The sequence below is a fragment of the Chionomys nivalis genome, chromosome 3 (genome assembly GCF_950005125.1).
Source record: "Chionomys nivalis chromosome 3, mChiNiv1.1, whole genome shotgun sequence".
NCBI classification, from domain to species: domain Eukaryota; kingdom Metazoa; phylum Chordata; class Mammalia; order Rodentia; family Cricetidae; genus Chionomys; species Chionomys nivalis.
In genome coordinates, this window is record NC_080088.1 from 57,335,114 (window position 1) to 57,356,972 (window position 21,859).

Below are 21,859 nucleotides of genomic sequence, written 5' to 3' on the forward strand. Positions count from 1 at the left end.
CTATCTCTTGTAATCTATTGGTAGTACTTCTCTCTATAGTTTCTGTTCATTTATCCAAATTTTCCATCTCCATCCTTCCCTCGGTTTGTGTTTTCTTCATTACTTCCACTTCATTCTTCAAGTCTTGAACCGTTTCCCTTACCTGTTTGATTGCTTTTTCTTGTTTCTTGGTTTTCTTGGGTATCTTTGAGAGATTTATTCATTTCCTCTACCTTTTTGTTTGTAATCTCTAATTTATTATGGCAGTTTTCACCTCCTGTTTAAGGTCCTCTATTAATTTTCATATAATTCACTTTGAGTCGAATTCTTCTAATTCTTCTGGAATAGGGTGTACAATTCTTATTTCGGGATTCCTGGATTCTGGTGGTGTCACGTTGCCTTTCAGGTTGTTGGAGGAATTCTTGTATTGGCGCCTGCCCATCTCTTCCTTCAAATGGAGCCAGGAGAGGCCTGGTGTCTTGGTCCAGTCTTTGCTGTGACTAACTTCCTGGGTGTATCTCCTCAGTGTACGGGCAGGGACCCTTCCCTTCAAGATGGACTCCTCAACACCAAAACATGGACGCCTGGTAGTCCAATGACCCGCGGACAAAAGGGCGAATATGGGGGGTAGGGCGGGGTCGAGTAGAACACAGGCGACCCTGCAGCCCCAGCAGCAGGGGCCTGCACTCCCTCGTGGGAACCTTAAGGCCTGCCTGCTAGTCAGGCACTCACTGCTCTGGGTGGGTAGCCTTAGTGTAGGAGCAGGAAGCTGTTCCTCAGCAAAGGACCTTGCAGACAAGGCAGGCTCTGGGGGGGTTGGGGGGGCGTGTGTAGGAAAGAAAGCCCTGCAGCAGGAGCTGTGGGAGGGGGGTTTGTGCTCTCTTCCGGGACAGTCCTCCCCTGGATAGCACACACCCATCCAGATGGAACTTCTCAGCACCTACACAGGGACACCTGGTAGCCCAATGAGCCAGGGACAAAAGCTATATTTCTTTCTCTACTTGCCAGTCCCAAAAGTTAAATTTGAATATTACTTTTTGTCTTTTTATGTGTGTATGGAGTAAAAGTATCTATGAAGTTATGTTAGTTTGGCTATTCAAATTGTTTTCATTGTATTCAAACTGTTATCTGGAATGTTATTATGCTCTTCCCATTGTCTAGTCTCTTGCTACAAAATATATTGGTCAGAACTGGTTTAATTCTCAAAGGATGCCCACCTAATTCAGTTTAGCAAACATGAAGGCAAATACATCTCAGGCTTCTAAAATTCTTCACCGGTCTCCTGAGGTATATAATTAATAATATTCTGACTCCTTTCCTTTTTACTTTTCTTTTAAGATTTAATTTTTTTAACCAAAATTTATGAAAACTTAGATTACTACCTTAGCCATTAGAGCTCTTTTGGATTGTTGATAGTTTAAAACAAAGGGAGATATTCTGTTTTCTGAGTAATTTTGTAAATTATTCACGAGAAAAAAATGTTCTTTAATCACACTGTGCAAAAATTTATGTATTTCATTTCAAATATAACTGTTTGGATTCTGTGTGTGTGTGTGATGTCTGCGGAAGGAAGAGAAGGTGTTGGCTTTTCTTGTTTATCATTTTTGTCCTACTCCTCTAAACCCAGAACTTTCAGTTTTTCCTAGGCTGGCAGCCAGTAAGCCCCAGCAAGTTTCCTACCTCCACTCTCTTGGAGCTGGGGTGTCAGGTGTATGCAAAACCATGTCTGACCTTTCCATGGATTCTGGGATTAAGTTCATGTCCTTGAAGTTAGATATCAAGTAATCTTAATCATTTAATTCTCTCTCCAGTGCCTACAATATTTTTTAGTAGACCTCGTAGAAACTAAGGAAACCAGACTTGACTTCTATGCATACAAGAGGCTGGCTGAGATTTTTTCAGGGCAGTTACTAGAGAAAGCGACTTTGTGGACACAGGCTTCCACACAGCCACTGAGATTGTTAGTTTACAGTGGACACATTTCTTATGCTCTATGTGAAGCTTGGGAGTGTAGTGTTATTTATGTGCTCTTAGCTTTAAGTCTGATTGTTAAGGCTTGAAGACTGACTAGAGCGAACTGACTTTATCAGAAGTATTTTGTAACTGAAACTGGCTGAGTCTTATTTTGAATACTTGAGATTTTATGAGTAATGTGGTGTGGCTGGGGATACTGACTAGCTCCGCCTAGTCTAATTTTTGTTTTCTGTAGCTCTTTCTCTCGTTTATCTTTTGTTTACTCTTTGTTTTAAATTTCTTCCACTCACTCATAACCACACAGACAGGGCTGTTATTTTGTCATGAGCTTTTCTCTTAGGACTGCCTTGGCTCTAGCTCAGACACTCCAGTAGGTTATGCTACCAGTTTTACTTTATTCCAGGAATTTTAAAATTACTTCTGGATCAGTGGAATTAACACCATATTATGAAAATGACTGCTGGGCGGTGGTGGCGCATACCTTTAATACCAGCTCTCAGGGGGCAGAGGCAGGTGGATCTTTGTGAGATCAGGGACAGCCAAAGCTGTTACAAGACTATATTGCCAAAAGTAATATAAAGATTCAATATAATCCCCACCAAAATTCCAGTGACCTTCTTCACAGCATGAAGAAAATTAATCCTATGTATTCATATGGAAACAGAAAAGACAGCCAAACCAAAATCAAACAGGCAGAATTTGCAGGAGGCATCACAGTGTCTGACTATAGATTGTAGTACAGACCCATAATCACAAACATTGCATGTACTCCCACAAACAGACCCCAAACCACTGGAATATAACCAGAGACCCAGAAATAAGTCCATGCAGCCTTAAAGAAAAATGAAATTATGGAATTTGCCAGGATATTCTTGGATCTGTAGAATATTATATTAAAAGAGTATATAAGGTCTTTTTGGTTTTAATTTGAATATTGTGTTTAGTTATGTGGGAGTGAGTGTGAATATCGGTCAGAAACTAGAAAGTAGATTGGCTACAGGGATACTGGGGAGAGGAATTGGGGACAAGGAATGATAACGGAAACAAAAGTCTAATGAGTTCCATAACGAAACTCATTACTTTATATGCTAATTAGAACAAATACAAAATAATAATAAGAAAATTAATAGGTGGTGGTGGTGCATACTTTTAGTCCCAGCACTCTGAAGGCAGAGGCAGGCAGATCTCTGTGAGTTGGAGCACAGCCTGGTCTACAGAGTAAGTTCCAGGATAGCTAAGGCTACACAGAGAAATCTTGACTTGAAAAACCAAAACAGTAATAAAAAAAATGTATTTATATCAAATAGAAAAGCCATGGTTACTTGTTTCATTTTCATCACTTCTTGAAAGGATATTTCCTCCCCATAAAATTTGCTCCGTGCCCTCACATCTCTTGTCTAAAGAACACAGCTGGTTTATGTAGGCTCACCCTTTGATATTTCCGTCCAGTGTCACTACAGAGTTTTGTCTTAATGAGCTTTAGTTAGTATAGTAATTTCAGTATGACTGGCAACTCATGTAAAAGGAACTTTTGTATACTTTTTGGGCATAGCTGTGCTTTTTATGTTTTTTAAAGATTTTAATCCTGAAAGTAAAGAGTGCAATAATCTTGAAGAGGGGACCAGAAACAAGAAAACTTCATGTTCTTATTCAGAAATGGAACACATTCCAGTTTCCAGGAAGAGAAAGAAAAGGGTTAGAAGTCATTTACACGATTCTCATAATTCTGAATCTTCTTTGGATAAGTCAACAGAATATGTGGTGAGTAGATGTATTTGAATGCCATAGGAAATAATTTTGTACTGTGATGAAAATGAGTTAATGGTAGCTAAATAATGAATTTTCTTTGAACTTTTTACTTTATTGGATTTTTTTCTATTCTGTGTAAACTTTATTTATTTTTAAAATTTTAAATTGCATTACTTTTAGTTCACTTCATTATTTCTGTGTGTGCGCGCACAGACAAGCGCGATCGTGCATGCACACTTGCGCACGTGTGTATATGGCTCTTAGAGCACAGTTTGTGGGAGTTGGTTCCCTCCTCTCACCATGTGTGTGCACCAGTGACCAAACTCAGGTTGTCAGGCTTGGTGGCGAGAGTTTTCATAATATTTGATGTTCCTTCTTACTCAATGTTTTTGCTTTTGTTACTAAAAGCAATTTTTGTTACTAAATAAATTAGTATGCTAAAAGTCCTCTATTCTAAAGTTTATTTAGCTCAGACTTTGCCAAATATGGAAATTTCTTTATTTGATTCTTTAAAAATTACTTAGGCATCAAATCTAATAGGTTAAACGCTGTGTCACTGTACTTGGGTGACACTGCTAGGCATAGCTAGCACAGCTGTGTAGCTGTCTTCGTAGTCCTATAAAAAGATTCACTCCCATTTTTATGTCACTCCTTGTGAACTTAAGTCTTAGAAGTGTGCCTTAGGGAAACCAAAATGGAAAAATGTAATTTCTCTACTTTTTAAAACAATGCTCAGAAAGAAGAAGAAAATGATTCCACAGCCTCCAGTAAGCTTGAGCAGTCAAGTGAAAGCTGTCACTGGGACCCAGCACCACCTGTAGGACTTACACCTGAACCTTCAGAGAGCGAGGCCACTAGTGTGTGCCCACTTGCCATTCAAGAAGCCGGTGCCAGTGCTGCCTCTGGGAGAGCTTGCTCACCCAGCAGAAGCCCGGAGAGCTCTGTTTCTCACAATGAGGTGGAGAGCTCTTCCCTGGCTGAGAAGGGCGAGGAGCTGACTGTAGAAGAAAAGTCTCTTGTAGGTGCAAACAGTGAAGAGAACCAATTGTTGATCTCAGCTGAACCAAGTAAGTAAAAGATTGTAAAGACGCTCATTTTCAAAGCTTTACTCAGAGCTTTTGCTTTTCTCACAGTTTGCTAAGGCTGTTTGGGCCTCTGGGAAGTACATTAACTCTAGGGAAAGCATCCTCAGTGGTTCCCTTATGAATCATGTAATACTAATTTAGGTAAACAGATGGAGTCCGGAAACAATAAGGTTTTTGTTTGTTTCTTTTGTTTTTTTTTTTAGTTGTTTTTTTTTAATGTGTATGTGTGTTTTGTGCACCATATGCATGCCTGATGCCCTCAGAGACCAAATGAGGGTTTCAAGATTCCTGGAACTGGAGTTGCAGGTGGTTGTGATAAAAATTTCTGATAAAAGAATTCAAAAGACTCTAAAGAGTCCACAGTGAGTTGCTTCTGTATCTTGTAGCCATCCATTTTCCTTCCCGCAGGAAAGTGACGTGAAAGGACTTGGCACGATTTAGAATGATATCACAGTACTCTGTTAGAACTAGACATTGTTCGTAACCTTGTCTATTGCTGTAACAGAACGCCTGATATAATTACATGGTTAAAGATTGGACAGGGAATACAGCTCAGTGGCACAGTGCTTGGTTAGCCTTTACAAGACTCTGGATCCAAGCTCTAGCACAAGAGAAAGAGAAAGGGGAAGGAAAAAAAGAATAAAATCCTGATATTGGTTCAGAGTTGAGAGAGGGAGATGTGGAAAAGTTTTATTTTGACTTAAAGTTACCTAGACTTCTGTCTAGATTGAGTGGACCCAGTGCTTTGGGCTGCTGAGCGTGCATGTTCTGGATGGCAGGAAGTATCAGGGAGCATCCAGTAGAACAAAACCACATATTTCATTCTCCAGGGAGCAAAGGGAATGGCTTGAACAGCACCTCCTCTTGTGGCAAGCCCCAGTGACCTTGTCTAGTGACCTGGGGATTTTCCACTGCTAGGCCCCACCTCTGAAAGGCTCCATCTCATCTCAGAAGTAACACACATGGGCCCAGGCTTTTAAGTTGCAAATCTTTGAGGACCACTCAATACCCAGAGTGTACCATGTTTACTTATGGCTTTAGTCATCTTTTAAATACCTTTATTCTTTCGAAGGTAAGATTGTAGGAAGCTATTAAATAGTAATGCTGATGTAGAATCTGTATATAACTATTACTAATCAGGTAGTGAACGATAGGTTAGATTTAAGCTGAATATATAGATATTTAGACTTTATATGATTATTAAAGATAATTCATTATTATGACACATTTAAAACACATTTTCCTTTTTAGTTGTTGTTTCCAGTGATGAAGAAGGACCCATTGAACATAAGAATTCAGTAATTCTGAACTTACAGCCTAATCAAGAGTTTGAGATTGCAAGTGAAAATCAGGGGACTTCTGAAGTACATTTATCAGAACTACCACTGAGTGCATGTGAATCTGTACAGGTAATCTATTTCTGCCTTCTCGCAGAGTTGCAATGAAGTGTTACTTTAAAAACATTTTCCATTGTTTCATTATCAAAGTTAAAACAGTTCTTTTACATATTTACTTATTTGTGTGTGGGGATGTGTAGGCCATGGCACAGTTTTGGAGGTCCGAGGATAACCTTCAAGAGTTGTTCTCTTCAACCATTATGTAGGTTCCAGGGATTAAGCTCAGTTTTAGTGGAAGGTACCCTTATCTTCTGGGTCATGTTCCAGCCCCCAGTGAAATATTCTTATTTGTTGGGTAGCAGTCAGGTGAGAGAGAGGCATTAAAGTAAGCTTGAGACACAGTTCAAAATAGGTATAATGTCTTTCAACACCTCTAAAATACCCCGTAAAATTAATCTCAAAAGAAATTGAAGAAGACACCAGAAAATGAACAGATTTTCCATGCTCTTAGGTAGGTAGAATAAACAGTAAAAATGGCAATCTTAACTGAAACCAATCTACAGATTCAATGCAATGCCTATCAAAATCCCTGCAAAATGCTTTACAGACATTGAAAGAACAATATTCAACCTCATATGGAAAACCAAAAACCCAGGATAGCCAAAACAACCCCATACAATAGAAGAATTTCTAGAGGTATCACCATCCCTGACTTTAAACTCTATTATAGAGGCACAGAAATGAAAACAGCCCGGTATCGGTATAAAAACAGATAGGAGGACCAGTGGAACTGAATTGAAGACCCGGATATCAATCCACACACCTATGAACACCTGATTTTTGACAAAGAAGCTAAAAATATAAAATGGAAAAAAGAAAGTGTATTTAACAAATGGCTTGCATGACTGTATATCAATATGTAGAAGAATGAAAATAAACCCATGTCTATCACTATGCACAAAACTCAAGTCCAAATGAATCAAAGACCTCAACATAAAACCAACCAAACTGAATCTCAGAGAAGTGAAAGTGGGAAGTACACTTGAACACATTGATACAGGAGACCAGTTCCTAAATATAACCCCAGCAGCACAGACACTGAGAGAAACAATTAATAAATGGGACCTCCTGAAACTGAGAAGCTTATATAAAGCAAAGGACATGGTCAACAAGACAAACAACAGCCTAAATAATGGAAAAAGATCTTCACCAACCCCACATCGAACAGAGGACTGATCTCCAAAAAGAACTCAAGAGACTTGACATCAAAAGAATAAATAATCCATTAAAAAATTGGGGTACAGACTTAAACAGAGAACTCTCAACAGAGGAATCTCCAGGGGCTGAAACACACTTAAGGAAATGTTCAACATCCTTAGTCATCAGAGAAATGTAAATCAAAACAACTCTGAGATTCCATCTTAGACCTGTCAGAATGGCCAAGATCAAAAACACTGATGAGAGCTTATACTTGAGAGGATGTGGAGTAAGGGAAATACTCCTCCATTGCTGGTGGGAGTGAAAACTTGTATAGCTGCCTTGGAAATTAGTATGGCAATTTCTCAGAAAATTAGGAAACAATCTATTTCAAGACCCAGCAATACCCATACCGCTTTTGGGTATATACCCAAAGGAAGCTCATTTGTACCACAAGGACATTTGCTCAACTATGTTCATAGCAGCATTATTCGTAATAGCCAGAATGTGGATACAACCTAGATGCCCCTCAATCAAAGAATGGATAAAGAAAATGTGGTATATTTACACAATAAAGAACTACTCGGTGGTAAAAAAATAATGGCATCTTGAAATTTGCAGGCAAATGGATGGATCTAGAAAAAAAAATATTGAGTGAGGTAACCCAGACCCAGAAAGACAAATATTATATATACTCACTCATAAGTGGCTTTTAGATATAAAGCAAAGAAAAATGAGCCTGCAGTCCACAACCCCAGAGAACCTAGACAATAAAGAGAACCCTAAGAGAGACATAAATGGATCTAAATAGGAAGTAGAAAAAGACAAGATCTCCTGAGTAAATTGGGAGGGTGTGGGTCACGGGAGAGGGTGGAAAGGGAGAGGGGAGGAAGGGAAGGAAATGGAGAAAAATGTATAGTGAAATAAAAACAATAAAAAAGATAATTTTTACACATGCACATACAAAATCTAAAAATATCCAAGATTTAAAATAAGTTTAAAATCTATATTTTATTCCAAAATCTTAGTAGCTCTTTTTTCACATTAAGAACAGCATAAAATTCTCTATTTGGTTTATCCATTTATTTATTTATTTATTTATTTTTTATTTAGAAAAAAGTATTTTTTTTTGCCGATGTTATTCTGTTGTCCACTAGTTGCCATCTCCACACACTCATCAATGACAAGATTCATAAAGGGATCAAAGCCCCGAAGTATTCCTTGTACATGTCTGCCACCATTTAACTTCAATGATAACTTCTTGTCCATAAATTTCTTCAGTTCAGGAGGGTGGGCCTTGCTCATGGCGGCTCTTCAGCTGGCTTGGCACGACAGAAAGGAGCAGGTGGCCTTACAGATGCAGGCCGGGCGCTGATGTCTCTCCATTTATTTATTTTTATTTCTTTTTTTAATTAAGAATTTTAAATACAATATTTCCTCATTTTACAAAGTTATCCCCATTCCCACTCCCTCCCCTTTCTTACTTCCCCCACCTTTCCTCCACTCCACCTCACCATCGACTCCTCAGAAAGGGTAAGGCTTCCCATGGGGAGTCAACAAAGTCTGACACTTCACTTCGATGCAAGACCAAGACCCTCCCCACTATATCTAGGCTAAACAAGGTATCCTGTAGAAGGAGCTGCGGGCTGTGTTCCTGCCACCCGACTCCTGGCTGCCTGACTAGCTTATGCTTCGAAATAATTACACAGAAACTGTATTCTTTTTTTTTTTTTTTTTTTTTTTTTTTTTGGGTTTTTCGAGACAGGGTTTCTCTGTGGTTTTGGAGCCTGTCCTGGAACTAGCTCTTGTAGACCAGGCTGGTTCGAACTCACAGAGATCCGCCTGCCTCTGCCTCCCGAGTGCTGGGATTAAAGGCGTGCGCCACCACCGCCCGGCTAGAAACTGTATTCTTTTAAACACTGCTTGGCCCGTTAGTTCCAGCCTCCCATAAACAATCTCACATCTTTATTAACCATTTTTAATAATCTGTGTAGCACCACGAGGTGGTGGCTTACTGGGAAAGATTCAGCATGTCTGACCTGGTGGCTGGCTCCATGGCGTCTGACTCAGGAGAGGCATGGCAATTGCCTCACTTCCCTCTTCCTCCCAGCATTCTGTTCTGTCTACTCCACCCACCTAAGGACTGACCTATCAAATGGCCAAGGCAGTTTCTTTATTAACCAATGAAACCAAGACAAAACAGAAGATCCTCCCACATCAGTATCCCTCCAAAAGGATGTGCTCCTAGATGTCACTAGGGATAAATCCTGGTCCCACTGCCAGTGGCTCCCCAGACTTCCCAAGCCTCACAACTGTCCCTCACATTCAGTGGGCCTAACTTGGGCCTATGCAGGCTTGCCCATTATCAGTCCAGAGTCAGTGAGCTCTCAGTAGCTCAGGTTAACTGAAGAACAGCATAAAATTCTTTAATCATAATTTAAAGAAGAATTTTGTCTTTGATAAAACATAATTTTCATCTTTTTTGTAATTCTTAGAAATTTATACATGCATGATTTATTCTTATTAGGCATCATCTGAATTATGTCCATACAATTCCGACATGGAAAACATTTCCTGTATTAAAACTAATAGTGAAATGGATCTGAAACTGGATTTTGTATTTACTTCTCTGTATATTGGTAAAATAAAAGGAGCTTCAAAAGGTTGTGTCACGGTAAGTAAATCCTCTGACTTTGTATATAAAAAGTAACGTCTCACCACAGGATTGCCTAAAGACAAGCTGAAAAAGGACAGCAATAGACTTACCAAAGTGGACAAGGGAAGGACCACATGGTTTCAACCCCACACAAAGAACTGCAGGCGGCTAAGAATGCTGCGAGCCGAAGAAATCGTCTTCCCCAGGGAAAACACACTATCTAGTTGTCCAGTGTCAAGTGATCTGCTCAGAAGGCAGTCACGCAGCAATATTATACAGACTGAGCAGGTCATATTTAGAAATATATGTGTATCTACATATATAGATATGCATGAAAACAATAATTAATGAACACAGGCTATGAATTTGAAAGAGAACAAGGAGGGATACATGGAAAGGCTTGGAGGGAAGAAAGGAAAGGGAGAAATGATATAATCGCCAAAATAAAAGAAAAAAACTATAAAAATATTAGCGACCACCACTTTTTCACTTTCAGAATAGTGTAAAGTTTGTCGTAGTGTAGGCAAAAACAAGAACCAAACAGAAAAATCTACACAAAGACCACAAATAATTTTGTATACAAAGACAACAGCTGCTAATTTGGAATGTATATGATTTCATAATGGTACGGGAAGGAAGAGGGAGTGCACGTGCAGGCAAGTTGACACCAGGACATTGTGATACAGTGTTTCTTACTAATTTTGAAGTAATAGCTGTATGAACTCTGGAAAACAAACTATATTATTCCTAGATGTAGGACTTTATATTTACTGAGCTGCATTTTCTGAGATTAGTAAAACATCAGAATTTGGGAAGATGTCTATTATAATATGTACATATATTAAATAGTTATATGAAGCTAGCAGGAGGTATATTTGGTTACATTAAATTAGATTATCTTAATTGGATGTATCTTTTTGTGGTAATAGTACCCTTGGGTTGAGGGCCTTATTAAATTAAATCTGCGAAAGGTTCAGTGACTTACCATTTACTTCCCTAACTATAGTGGTAGAAACAACAGAAGCAGAATTTGAAATCCAAACTCAGCACTTAGCCAGTATGCCCCATTGCCTCACATTTGGCTTCACTTTACCCTGTGGAATATGAGTTTAGTACTTTTAAAAAATATAATATGAAGTAATTTTTAAGTTCAGAAAATAAACGGGACACAAGTAAAGCAGCGTTGCCATTGGACACCGCCACTGCCTAGAACCCACATGCTATTTGATTTCTATCTTGTGCTCACAAGTTTTAGCTGTGAAATAGTCAACAGTTTCATAAATCTATTGATCAGAAGAGAAACTTAACTAAAGATTTATTTGTTAAATAAGGCAGATTTATTTGTTAGTAAGGGAAAAGCAATTGTCAAAAGACAAACCTGCTTTAGCTAGCACATGTAAGGTTTCGTCTCGAGCTCTAAGTAGAACACTTACGCTGAACAGACACCAGAAGACCAGTGGACATAGTGTCATGACGCCAAAGGCTCAGCCAGGAGCTCCTGAAAACAACAAGGAGATGATAAAAGAGATGGCGATGCTCCACCGAAAGTTGCTCAGCAGAGGAGTGTGCTGGCTTGAGACTTAACTTTGCTATCCTTTGACAGGTGCACCACTGTTTTGAAGTCAGCTTTATTAGACTTTTATAGCCATTCTTTAGTAAGCAGTTTTTTTTTTTTGTGTTGTTGTTCTGTTTCTGTGTAGTAAAAATAATCTTCTGAGTTCTGTTAGTTTTCAAAGACAGACCTTCCCCAGCGGATGGGGTATAGCTATCTTCTGATACTTTTAATGTCTCATTACAAATAAATAGCATATTGGCACCTTTGTTTGATCAGTTCACTTGTGAGTTTGGTTAATCCCTAAGAGAATTCTTATCTTCTTTGGAAATTGTTGCCTTATGTGGTCTCCTGACATTCTTTGGACATTGTCTTATTTCTTAGAATTTCAGAATATACTTTTGAAAAGTAGGGTGTTACCAATTTTTATATATGAGTATTCAGGTAAAGTTACTTGTACAGTTAGACACTCTCAACCTTCAAACTAAATCTTTACATCGAGATAGTTCTTTGCTTTGATTCTTTAGTACTTTTACTACTAAACATTGAATAGTACTAAATATTTGAATACTAAGAAAATCGACTAGAGACAAACTTGGAGTAGTAACTCATTTACTCATTTTTTGTTTCATATTTTTTTTTAGTTCACAACGAAGTATATTAAAATCCCATTTCAAGGTAAGCCACCTTCTCTTAATGACATTTTTTCCACTATAATTTTGAGTATAGAGTAATTTATTAGAAAAAGTTCTGAAATTTTTTCATAAGTTTACCATCACTTTTCAGTATAGAAGCTAAGTAAAGTGAAGGCAGTTTAATAATGTTTGGGCTTAACATTATTTGCAGTTCCAAAAAAACCCTTAAAATGCAGTACCAAAAAGAACATACTAATTTTCATTTTAATGAGTATAAATCAAATGATAATAAAATACTCTTGATGATTTCTTAGGATTAACAAAATAAAAATTTTACAGCACAAGTATTTTGCTATACACAAAAATGATTACAATAAGAACTAAAGGAAAAAAGTACACGAACATATAGTATATATTTGCATAGACACAGGTTTTTTAATGCTCTATCTTCTCTAAGTAAAGCAGATGGAAATGTACTACAGCTTAGAGACATAGACTATTTTCTTATTCTTTCCTAAACAAAAATTTTCCAAAGAAATTAGTGATGAAAAATAATAACTGATAGAGAATTCTCTTTAGAAAGTGAATTATAAAAAGAGCAAGGAAGAAAAATGTATGCACAAATGACACCAGATATGAGCTTGAGTAAAAGAAGCATCATGGTGGACTGAAGATGTTATTGAAGTAGCTTCAGTTCCTCAGCTCCTGCATGTTCAGAATTGAGAACTCTGCTATGGTGATAAGTCTAATGATTGGAGAGAACATATAAGGCACACGATAACTTAATAGCCCTGGTTAGAAAACACTAATCTGTTTAGAACTAATTATTGAGAGGTAATATACTGTTTTCCTTGTTCATGTTTGTCATATTGGTGAGACTTCATGGATGTAGCTTCTGACATCCATAGGAGACACAAGCCCACAGCAAACTCCCTGATGTTCTGGCTCTTACAGTCTTTCTGTCCCTTCTTCTGCAGTGGTCTCTGAGCTGCAGATGTATATCAGTTGGAACTGGGATCCACAACTGCGTTTTGATCAGTTGTTGGTTTTCTGTAAATGCCTGTGTCTGTTGCAAAGAGAAGTTTCCTTGATGGGTGGCAAGAATACACTTATCAGTGGGTATAAAGATAAATGTAGTCAGGGACAGTGGTAGTTACAGGTTCTACTCAGAGATCTATGACTTCAGTACTCTGGATAGTTGGCAAGGTTTCTAGATCCAAGCATGATTTCCCTCTTGGTGAGGCTCTTAAGTCCTTTTAGAGAGCTGTTGGTTACCACCAAGGTCTGCATGCCACTGCTTCAGCCTTCAGATTATTGTGCCATGCTGGTAGTCATTGTGGTTCATATACATCAGAGCTGGGTCAGACTGTTGCTTGCCTCCCTATGAAGCCTGCATGGTGCCCTCTGGTGCATGAAAGCTAGTCTTCAAGGAGGAAGCATTCATTTCAGTTCAACACAGGAGCCTTTGGGCCCTGTGTCTGATGTGCATGGTGTCTTCAGCAATATGGACTTACCTTCCACCTCTCAGGAGCAGCTACGGGCAGAAGCCTGTACTATTTGGGAGTCCCTTGGATGACTCTGATGAACAACTCTGAAGAGGGTTTCTCATCCCTGGTGTTGGGGTTTTGGTAGATGGTCTTTGGGTCTTGAAGGGAGTGTTGTCAGCCTCAATGGGAAAGTTTCATTTAAACTATATATGTATATTTATACATAGACTTACTATGTATTGTAGATATTTTTAGATTCTTTATGACCTTTCAGACACCCTGTTATTTTACCCCCTTCTTCCTTCTGTATTTATCTCCCTCCCTAATTAGAAGCCCTCACTTTCTCACTTTCTCCTTCACTTCATTTCCCCTCCTTAATGCTCTCCCGAAATGATCCCTTTTTACTTTCCTGGCTTCTGCAGTAACTCCAGGCTGTGCACTTTTGAAGATTTGAAGCTAGAAACCTCTAATAAGAGACAACATGCTACCTTTTCCTCTCTGAGTCTGGTTACCTCATCCAATTTATCTTTTCTAGTTCTGACTAATAACCCAAGTCATGATTTATTTATTTATTTCTTCACAACTAAGAAGTATTCTGTAATGTATATGTGCCACACTTTCATTATCCGTTTGTAGGGCATATATGTTGTTTTCATCGCTGTCTGTTTTGAATAGAGCAGCAGTGAGCATGGCTGGCAGGAGTCTGTGGAGGATGATATCACGTTTTCAGCATGTGTCAAGAAGTTAGGATTTCTTTACTGTCCACCTCTTTTTCAGATGAATTAGTATTATTTATTTTTTAATTTATAATAAAATTACATAATTTCCTCCTCTTTCCTCCCTTAAACCACTTTCATGCACCCCTGTTTCTCTCTTTCAAATTCATGGCCTCTTTTTCTTTAATACACACACACACACTCACACACATGCACACACACTAAATATATCACTAAAACTTGTTTAGTCTCTGTAATATTACTTGTACGTAAGTTTTTAGGGCTGACAATTTGATATTGGATAACCAGTTGGTATGTTCTTCCCTGGGGAAGGCTATTTCTTTCATTCTCATCATTTCTTAGATGATAATTTAATTAAATTTTCCTTTGGCAATTTCACTCATATTCCTCCCCAAATTTCTTTTGGGCATGGTGTTTCATCACAGCAATAGAAACCCTTACTACGATGTACAGTATATCAATAAGTATCAGCGATAGTATATTCCTAAATAGATTACTTTTTAAATTGCTTGTTTTATTTATTTCAGTGTCCACGAATGAGGTTTTGCTGTCAGTGGACACCACTCATTTAAAGAGGTTTGGGTTATGGAAAAGCAAGGATGATGATCACAGTGGGAGAAGCCATGCTATCCTCTTCCTCTGGGTTTCCTCAAAGTATCTTCAAGAGATTCAGACCCAGCTAGAAAATCCCATGTTAAGCCAGCAATGTGAGTATAAAGATCATTCCTAAATTTCAGGAGAGCCTCAAAACTTACGTGTGAAGTAAGTTTTCTATGATAACTTAATAGACTATCTTTATTTCATTGGATTGAAATTAATTTCTTTGAATTAAAAATGTTATCCATTAATACTAGATAAATTATTTTACTTATGCACTTTATTTTGCCTGGTAATTTTATTCAGTTATGGAAAATTATCACCAAAAATGAAAAAAGTCTTATATAACATCTACTTTGAAGATAAAACATTTTTGTACTATTAAAACTATATTTTAGTTATAGATGGTTATATTTCTTTTTTGATCAGCTGTTTTACTTAGTATATAAAACAGGTGTTTTATTATGACATTTTCATATTTAATGTACTTTTTATTTTTTGCTCCATTTCCCATTCTTCTTCCCTGCTGTCCCCTTCCATCTCCAAAGAGTCTGCTTGCTTTTCTGCCATGTGTACCTGGCAGGTGCATGATTAACATATAGAAAGTTGCTGGTTTTCATATGTTGGTTTTGTGTGCTATTCATTTGATGAGAGTTTTTTATCAGATCTAAGATTTTTTGGGTGGAATATTTAAATTATAAGATCATATCACCTGCAAATGAAGATAATTTGACTTCTTCCTTTCCTGTTATTATCACTTTTATTTCTTTCTCTTGCCTTATTACTCTGAATAAGACTTCATTTCTTTACCTGACAAGAGTGAAGAGAGCACCCTAACCTTGTTTCTGATTTGAGGGATACTTTCCATGTTTAGAATTAAATAAAGTTAGTAATATTTGTTCTGACCTTTTTGATCTTGTTCTCCCCTCTTCTTTTTGAATATATACTAGATGTTGTAGGGAGTTAAATTTTATCCTCATAAAAGTAATGGTTTCCGGTTCTAATTATACACAGTAGAGAAATTCATAATCAGATAAGAGGCTGTGGAATTATAAAGCGCTATTTCTAATCTTGGGTGGATAATAATATTTTTTTTGTGTGTGTGACCATTATTGAAGTGGCTGGTTAAGGAAGGAAGGAGTGTTTAATCAGAATGGTTTCTAGATGGTAGGTGGGTCTGTGACAGAGGCTAGACTAAAATAAATACTGGCCTAATTATCTTTCATTTATACACTCATAGACAAATACTTACTAGCGCTTTTTGAATGATAGGTATAGTCAGTATCACTTGGAATTTTAATTTCTGTGAAGTAGAATAGGAACCTAATAGTGTTAATTTGGGCTTTTGATTTCCAGCTGCCTATTTTGGAATTTAAACTTGTCTGTTATTATTTAACATACAAAACATGTGGTTGGGTTTTACATAAAACCCTTACTGTTGGGGAGGGGAAGAGATAGGGAGGAGAGCAGAGAAAAATGTAGAGCTCAATAAAAAAAATAATAAAACCCTTACTGTTATTCACAATTAGATTAATTACAGTTGTCTTTTTAAAGGTATTGATAAAAATTGATTTCTTTTTTTCTTTTATAGCAAAAGCCAGTGAATTCATTTTCCTTGAGTTAAACAGTTCCGTTTCACAAAAAGAAGAATTGAAATTGAGAGATATTATGATGGAAATAAGTAAGACCAATGGAGAATCAGAACTCTCCTATCCGTTGTCTTGGGTTCAGGCATTTCCTTTGTTTCAGGATATCCCTTCAAAAGAAAGCTCTTTCGTTCACTATTACTGTGCTTCAACTTGCTCTTTCCCTGTTGCTGCTGACACAGAGACGCGGAGGAAGTCACTATCTCAGGTTAGTATGCGGCCAACACAGCTGACTGAGGGTAGAGAGGTAGAAATTGGTTTACTGTTTAAAATGCTGTTTTGTTAAAAGGATACAAGAACATAAACGAATTTCCAGTGTCAAAGCTGGAAAGTTTCTTCAGCAGAATCAGCAGTAATAGGATGAGATGGTAACCAAAGGACAGCATAGACATCTCTGGGTCTGTGCTATGCAGATATGGAGTGAAAGCTTGAACGAATTGTAAGTGGTGGGGACAGTGCTTCAAGTACAATTCAATAATAATAATAAAAATGAAGGAAATACAAAGTCACAACTAAAGCACTGTATTTATGATTGTTGCTGACTGGCCAGCTTCACGAATACATTATGAATTTAATGGGTGAAAACTCATAGAGAACTACATGTGTATAACCTCAAGTCCCATACCCCAGTCTTCATTAAATTAGGAAATGAAAGGTAGGTAGTACTCTGTAGTGAGAGACCTGGCAGACGTCACTGGAGCCAGGCGCTCATAGTTGACACTCTATCCAGTAAGACATGCCCTCACATCGAGCACGCAAACCACGTCTGTGTCCCCATAATGTACAGTCCAGATCTGATGGCTAGTGACAGGAGGAGACAGACCCAGCTATAAAATACATGGCCATTATTCTCTGAACTACCAGGTGCGGAAGCAGGAAAAGGCTGAGGAATTAGGGGATCGTGAAATAGAAAAAGGACATTAATAGGAAAAGTAGTGAAATCAGACCAAAGTCCTTAGCTGATATTCTCTCAGTGTTACTTTTTAGTTTTGATAGTCAGATTTTTACTGGTTTCTGATATTAAGATTAGGAGGATATAGACAGAGTTTTCCTTTTTTCAACATTCTGTAAGTCCAACATTATCTCAAAACAATAGTATTAAAACTCTCATGTTTAGGGACCTTTTAGATAGCTTGTTGAGTGAAACGCGCAAGTTTTTGGAACTCATAGAAAGCTGGAAGGAGAGAACCATCTTCCACACACATGCTCTGGCACATGCATGCCCATACATATACATTACAAACACATGTATGCACAATGTTAATGGTAAATAAATAAAAATAGGTTATGCCCTTTTGTAGATTGGTAATATGTGACTTACATAATTGTCAATTATGTCTGGAAGAGAAAATATTTCCTAAGTAGCTATGGCAAACACATTTGTTCACACACATATGTGTGTGTGTGTTCTAAGGCTCTTTTCCTCAAAAAGCCCATAGATACCCATAATAGTGGTGGGTGAAGCAGAAAGCCTAACTATATTGCATATACAAATTTATATATTACTTTTCATTTAATAATAGAATACCAGTTATTGTATGAGTTCAGTCTCCTTTAATTTAAAGTTTTATTTTTTCCTAATATTATCTACATTTTTTGATTATTTTGAACCACAAAGTTAAATTCTTCTTTAATTGTGGAACTCATACCTGGAAGTAGGACTTTAGATTAAACTTCAGCCCTTGTAGTGTATATGAAATCTTTTGATAAAAAGTAAACTTTTTCATTTCATTATATATGTATAGCAATTTAAAAAATGTAGTTGTTACTCTTTGATATACCTTTCTTTTAGTCATAGTTTTTTCAGTAATAAATCTAGATTTTACCTCTGTGGTTTTCAAAACTAATACTTGTTTTCTGTACTCTTTTTTTTTTTTTCCAGCCCTCAAATTCAGATGTTGTCAAGCCTACTTACACTCTCCTACAGAAGCAGAGCGGTGGCTGCTACTCACTTTCTATTACTTCAAATCCAGATGAAGAATGGCGAGAAGTCAGGCACACTGGACCCGTTCAGAAGTAGGAGCTGCGTCCTGACCTGTTTGTAGCGGGGTTGTAGTGGTTGCTATAGAAGGAGGAGCTGCGTCCTGACTTGTTTGTAGCGGGGTTGTAGTGGTTGCTGTAGAAGGAGGAGCTGCGTCCTGACCTGTTTGTAGCGGGGTTGTAGTGGTTGCTTACGCTTACACTGTGATTTTTAAGCATATCACCTGTTGAAATGGTTTGAGTTTGACTTTTGTACTCTTAGCTAGTGATGGAAATAATTTTATGAGGCAATACAAATTATCATGAAAATAATAGGTGTCATTTAATTTCATTTTGTGTCTGTATGAAAAGAATGATTCATTATATTTGGAAATTAAAGAACTTATTGAAAATCTTGGAGTAGCAATGTATGGTTTTGGAAATTGTGCCTCTTATAGATGAATACATGATAAAGAAATGAATTTGCTTTTTAGAATATTTCTCAGTTTAGGTACTTTGGTGTTTCTTTAAGTTCTCTTTTTAAAGGTGCTGCTTTTATATGTTTTCTGCTTCTGGGAAGGCAGAGTATTCTATACATTGGAGATTACTTATGCCACCTTTGAGTATTTATTCCCTTCCTTTTTTTTAAGCAGTTGAAAGCACAGGATAAGGCACTGGTTACATAGAAACTATCAAATTAGATTTAAATTTTTCAGTTTTTTTGTTTAAGTGCTTTGGTATCAAGATGAAACCACCTATGGATGACACTTGGTTTCATGACATTTTTCTGGCATAAGCAATATAAAATTTATTTATTAAATTATTAAATAATTACATTATTTTTATTAAATTTTGTTTATTTTATTAATTTTTTAAAATTAAATTATTGCATTTGCTCATCCAATGGTGCCCAAACAATTCCAGAGTTATAGTAGAAGTCACTTCTGGTTTTCCCTCTAACTTTGAAGGAGTGTGCCCGAGAGTGCTTCTGTAGGTCACTTCTCCTCTGCCACTTTCCAGCTGCGCTCACATTGTTTCCTTTATGTTCTGGTAGGTTTGCGCTGTAAGCACTTTCTTAGGGGGTGTGTTCCCTAGGCTTCCTCGTTACTTCTCTGTTATCCACCACTCAGAAATACGGAGTGGTTTTGAGTACTGGATTAGACGAGTGTGTATTAGACATTAGTCTTCTGAACTCGCCCCTAGGAGCTACTGGAAAGGAAAAACTAATGGCCAGTGCACCATAGGAGATATATGAAAGTGTAGGAAAGTATGATCGGTTATGTCTTGATATTTTACCATGTAAAATTGTTTTTGGTTCTGTTTGTATTTATTTATTTATTTAGATTTTGGTTTTTTGAGCCATGGTTTCTCTGTAGCTTTGGATACTGTCCTGGAATGCACTTTGTAGACCATGCTGGCTTCAACCTCACAGAGATCACACCTCCATAAGTGCTGGGATTAAAGGCGTGCATGACCATCTCCCGATTTACCATATAAAGTTTAGCTATAGATATTACTGCCTAGTAGCTGTTTCATGAGAATTTTCTTAATTAATGCTATATTAATGTAACATATAAATATATTACATGTTATATATAAATATACTTTATATAATATAAATTATACTTTAAATTATTTTTATTTTTTAAAGGTTGATTGTTTATCCTCCACCACCTACCAAGGGGGGCTTGGGAGTAACTAATGAAGATTTGGAATGTTTAGAAGAAGGAGAATTTCTTAACGATGTAATCATTGACTTTTATCTTAAGTAAGTACAATAATGATCTCATTTGTTTTAAAGGTTCTACTGTAAAATTTAAGCGCCTTTTTTTCAGTTGTACTCAGGATTGAACCTAGAGCCTTTTGCATATCAAGAAAGAACTCTGCTGTTGAGCTGTTCCCCTGCCGGAAAATAAGTATCTGTAGCTGAACTATTTTTAATTTTAGTTAAGAGTAACTTGGCAAGATTTCAGATTCAGAAAGCATTTTGCCTACCAGAAAGAATTTTATTGAAGTTGACTAATTCAGTTGTATTCTCTCACGATCTGTAGACACTACACATGTCAGAAGAGTTACTGCTTGCTGTTTCGACTTAGTTTTTAATGTGTTGATTTTTTGATATGTACTTTTTGAACACTCTGTATTGTGGTGAATGAATTATTTACAAAATCCCAAATACTTTGGGGATGGAAAAGAAACAACTCTTTTCATCTGTCTTTCGTCAGTGCTCTGGAGGCGGTAGGACCTAAGGGATGGAGCTGATAAGCGAGGCAGACTAAAGTCTCATGCCATAGCCAGCTTTATTCAGAGCATCAGACAGTCTATACAGTCACCTGAGTAAAGGTCAAGGTCACCTGAGTAAAGGTCAAGCATATACAGTCACAAGGACAAGGCACACGTGGCAAAACATGCTTTTCCATAGAATATATAAAGGCTAGTTTAAACATTTAGTTGAATAAGAACAGCAAGCAATAATCAGTAATCTAAAGTAAGCTCAGTCCCATCTGCTACCCCTGGGAGGAGCATGAGAACACACTCTAAGAACAAGTCCATGTGTTTGAAGACACAGGCCGCTGGACCCCTGTTCTCTCGGAGTGTTCTCACGAACATGGCTCTTCACACGGCTCCATTTCTGGACTGGTTCCGACCACCATTAAGCATCCTAACAGTTAACTGTCATTTTAGAAAATCCATCATGATTGCAGTAAAATTTTAAACTAAAAAAAAAAAAGTCAACACGCCTTTAATCCCAGCACTCAGAAGGCAGAGACAGGCGGATCTCTATGAGTTCGAGGCCAGCCTGCTCTACAGAGTGAGGTCCGGGACAGGCTCCAAAGCTACAGAGAAACCCTGTCTCCAAAAAAAAAAAAAAAAAAAAAAGGCGACTTGTTGAATAGAAAAAGTTTCAGGAATAGCTATGAAAGCCCCTTTAAGCGTCCATGCAGTCCAGGTGTAGGGGAACAGCTCTTTAATCTTGGCATCCAGGGGGCTAAAATTCAAGGCCAGACCCGGCTATATGGTACAATAGCCTGTCTTAATAAACCCAAACAAAGCCTAACTAAAAAAAAAAAAAAAAGAACACTAGTAATTCCTAAAGCCTTTTTGTGCAAAGAAAATTTGTTTTTACTTTTCATTTCGCACTATCTACCTAGACTAAAATTTCTAACACTCGATTGAAAGATCTAATTTTTTTTAAAGATTATAAATTTATTATCATTTGGACTCACTTTTAGTCATAATTTTATTTTATTCTAGTCACAAAGGCTCAG

The 21,859-nt window shown here is 37.4% G+C and overlaps 1 protein-coding gene across 5 annotated transcripts in view; it reads left to right on the forward strand.

Annotated features, from left to right (window-relative positions):
- Positions 1-21,859, forward strand: part of Senp7 (SUMO specific peptidase 7) — a 127,781-nt gene that overhangs the window by 92,824 nt on the left and 13,098 nt on the right. For all 5 annotated transcript variants that reach the window (XM_057764391.1, XM_057764390.1, XM_057764392.1 and 2 more), the window contains 9 exons: positions 3,530-3,714; positions 4,439-4,769; positions 6,039-6,196; positions 9,849-9,995; positions 12,174-12,207; positions 14,916-15,095; positions 16,577-16,839; positions 18,514-18,647; positions 20,242-20,358. In XM_057764391.1, the coding sequence (XP_057620374.1) occupies positions 3,530-3,714; positions 4,439-4,769; positions 6,039-6,196; positions 9,849-9,995; positions 12,174-12,207; positions 14,916-15,095; positions 16,577-16,839; positions 18,514-18,647; positions 20,242-20,358 (1,549 nt within the window). The remainder of the gene's footprint in view (positions 1-3,529; positions 3,715-4,438; positions 4,770-6,038; positions 6,197-9,848; positions 9,996-12,173; positions 12,208-14,915; positions 15,096-16,576; positions 16,840-18,513; positions 18,648-20,241; positions 20,359-21,859) is intronic.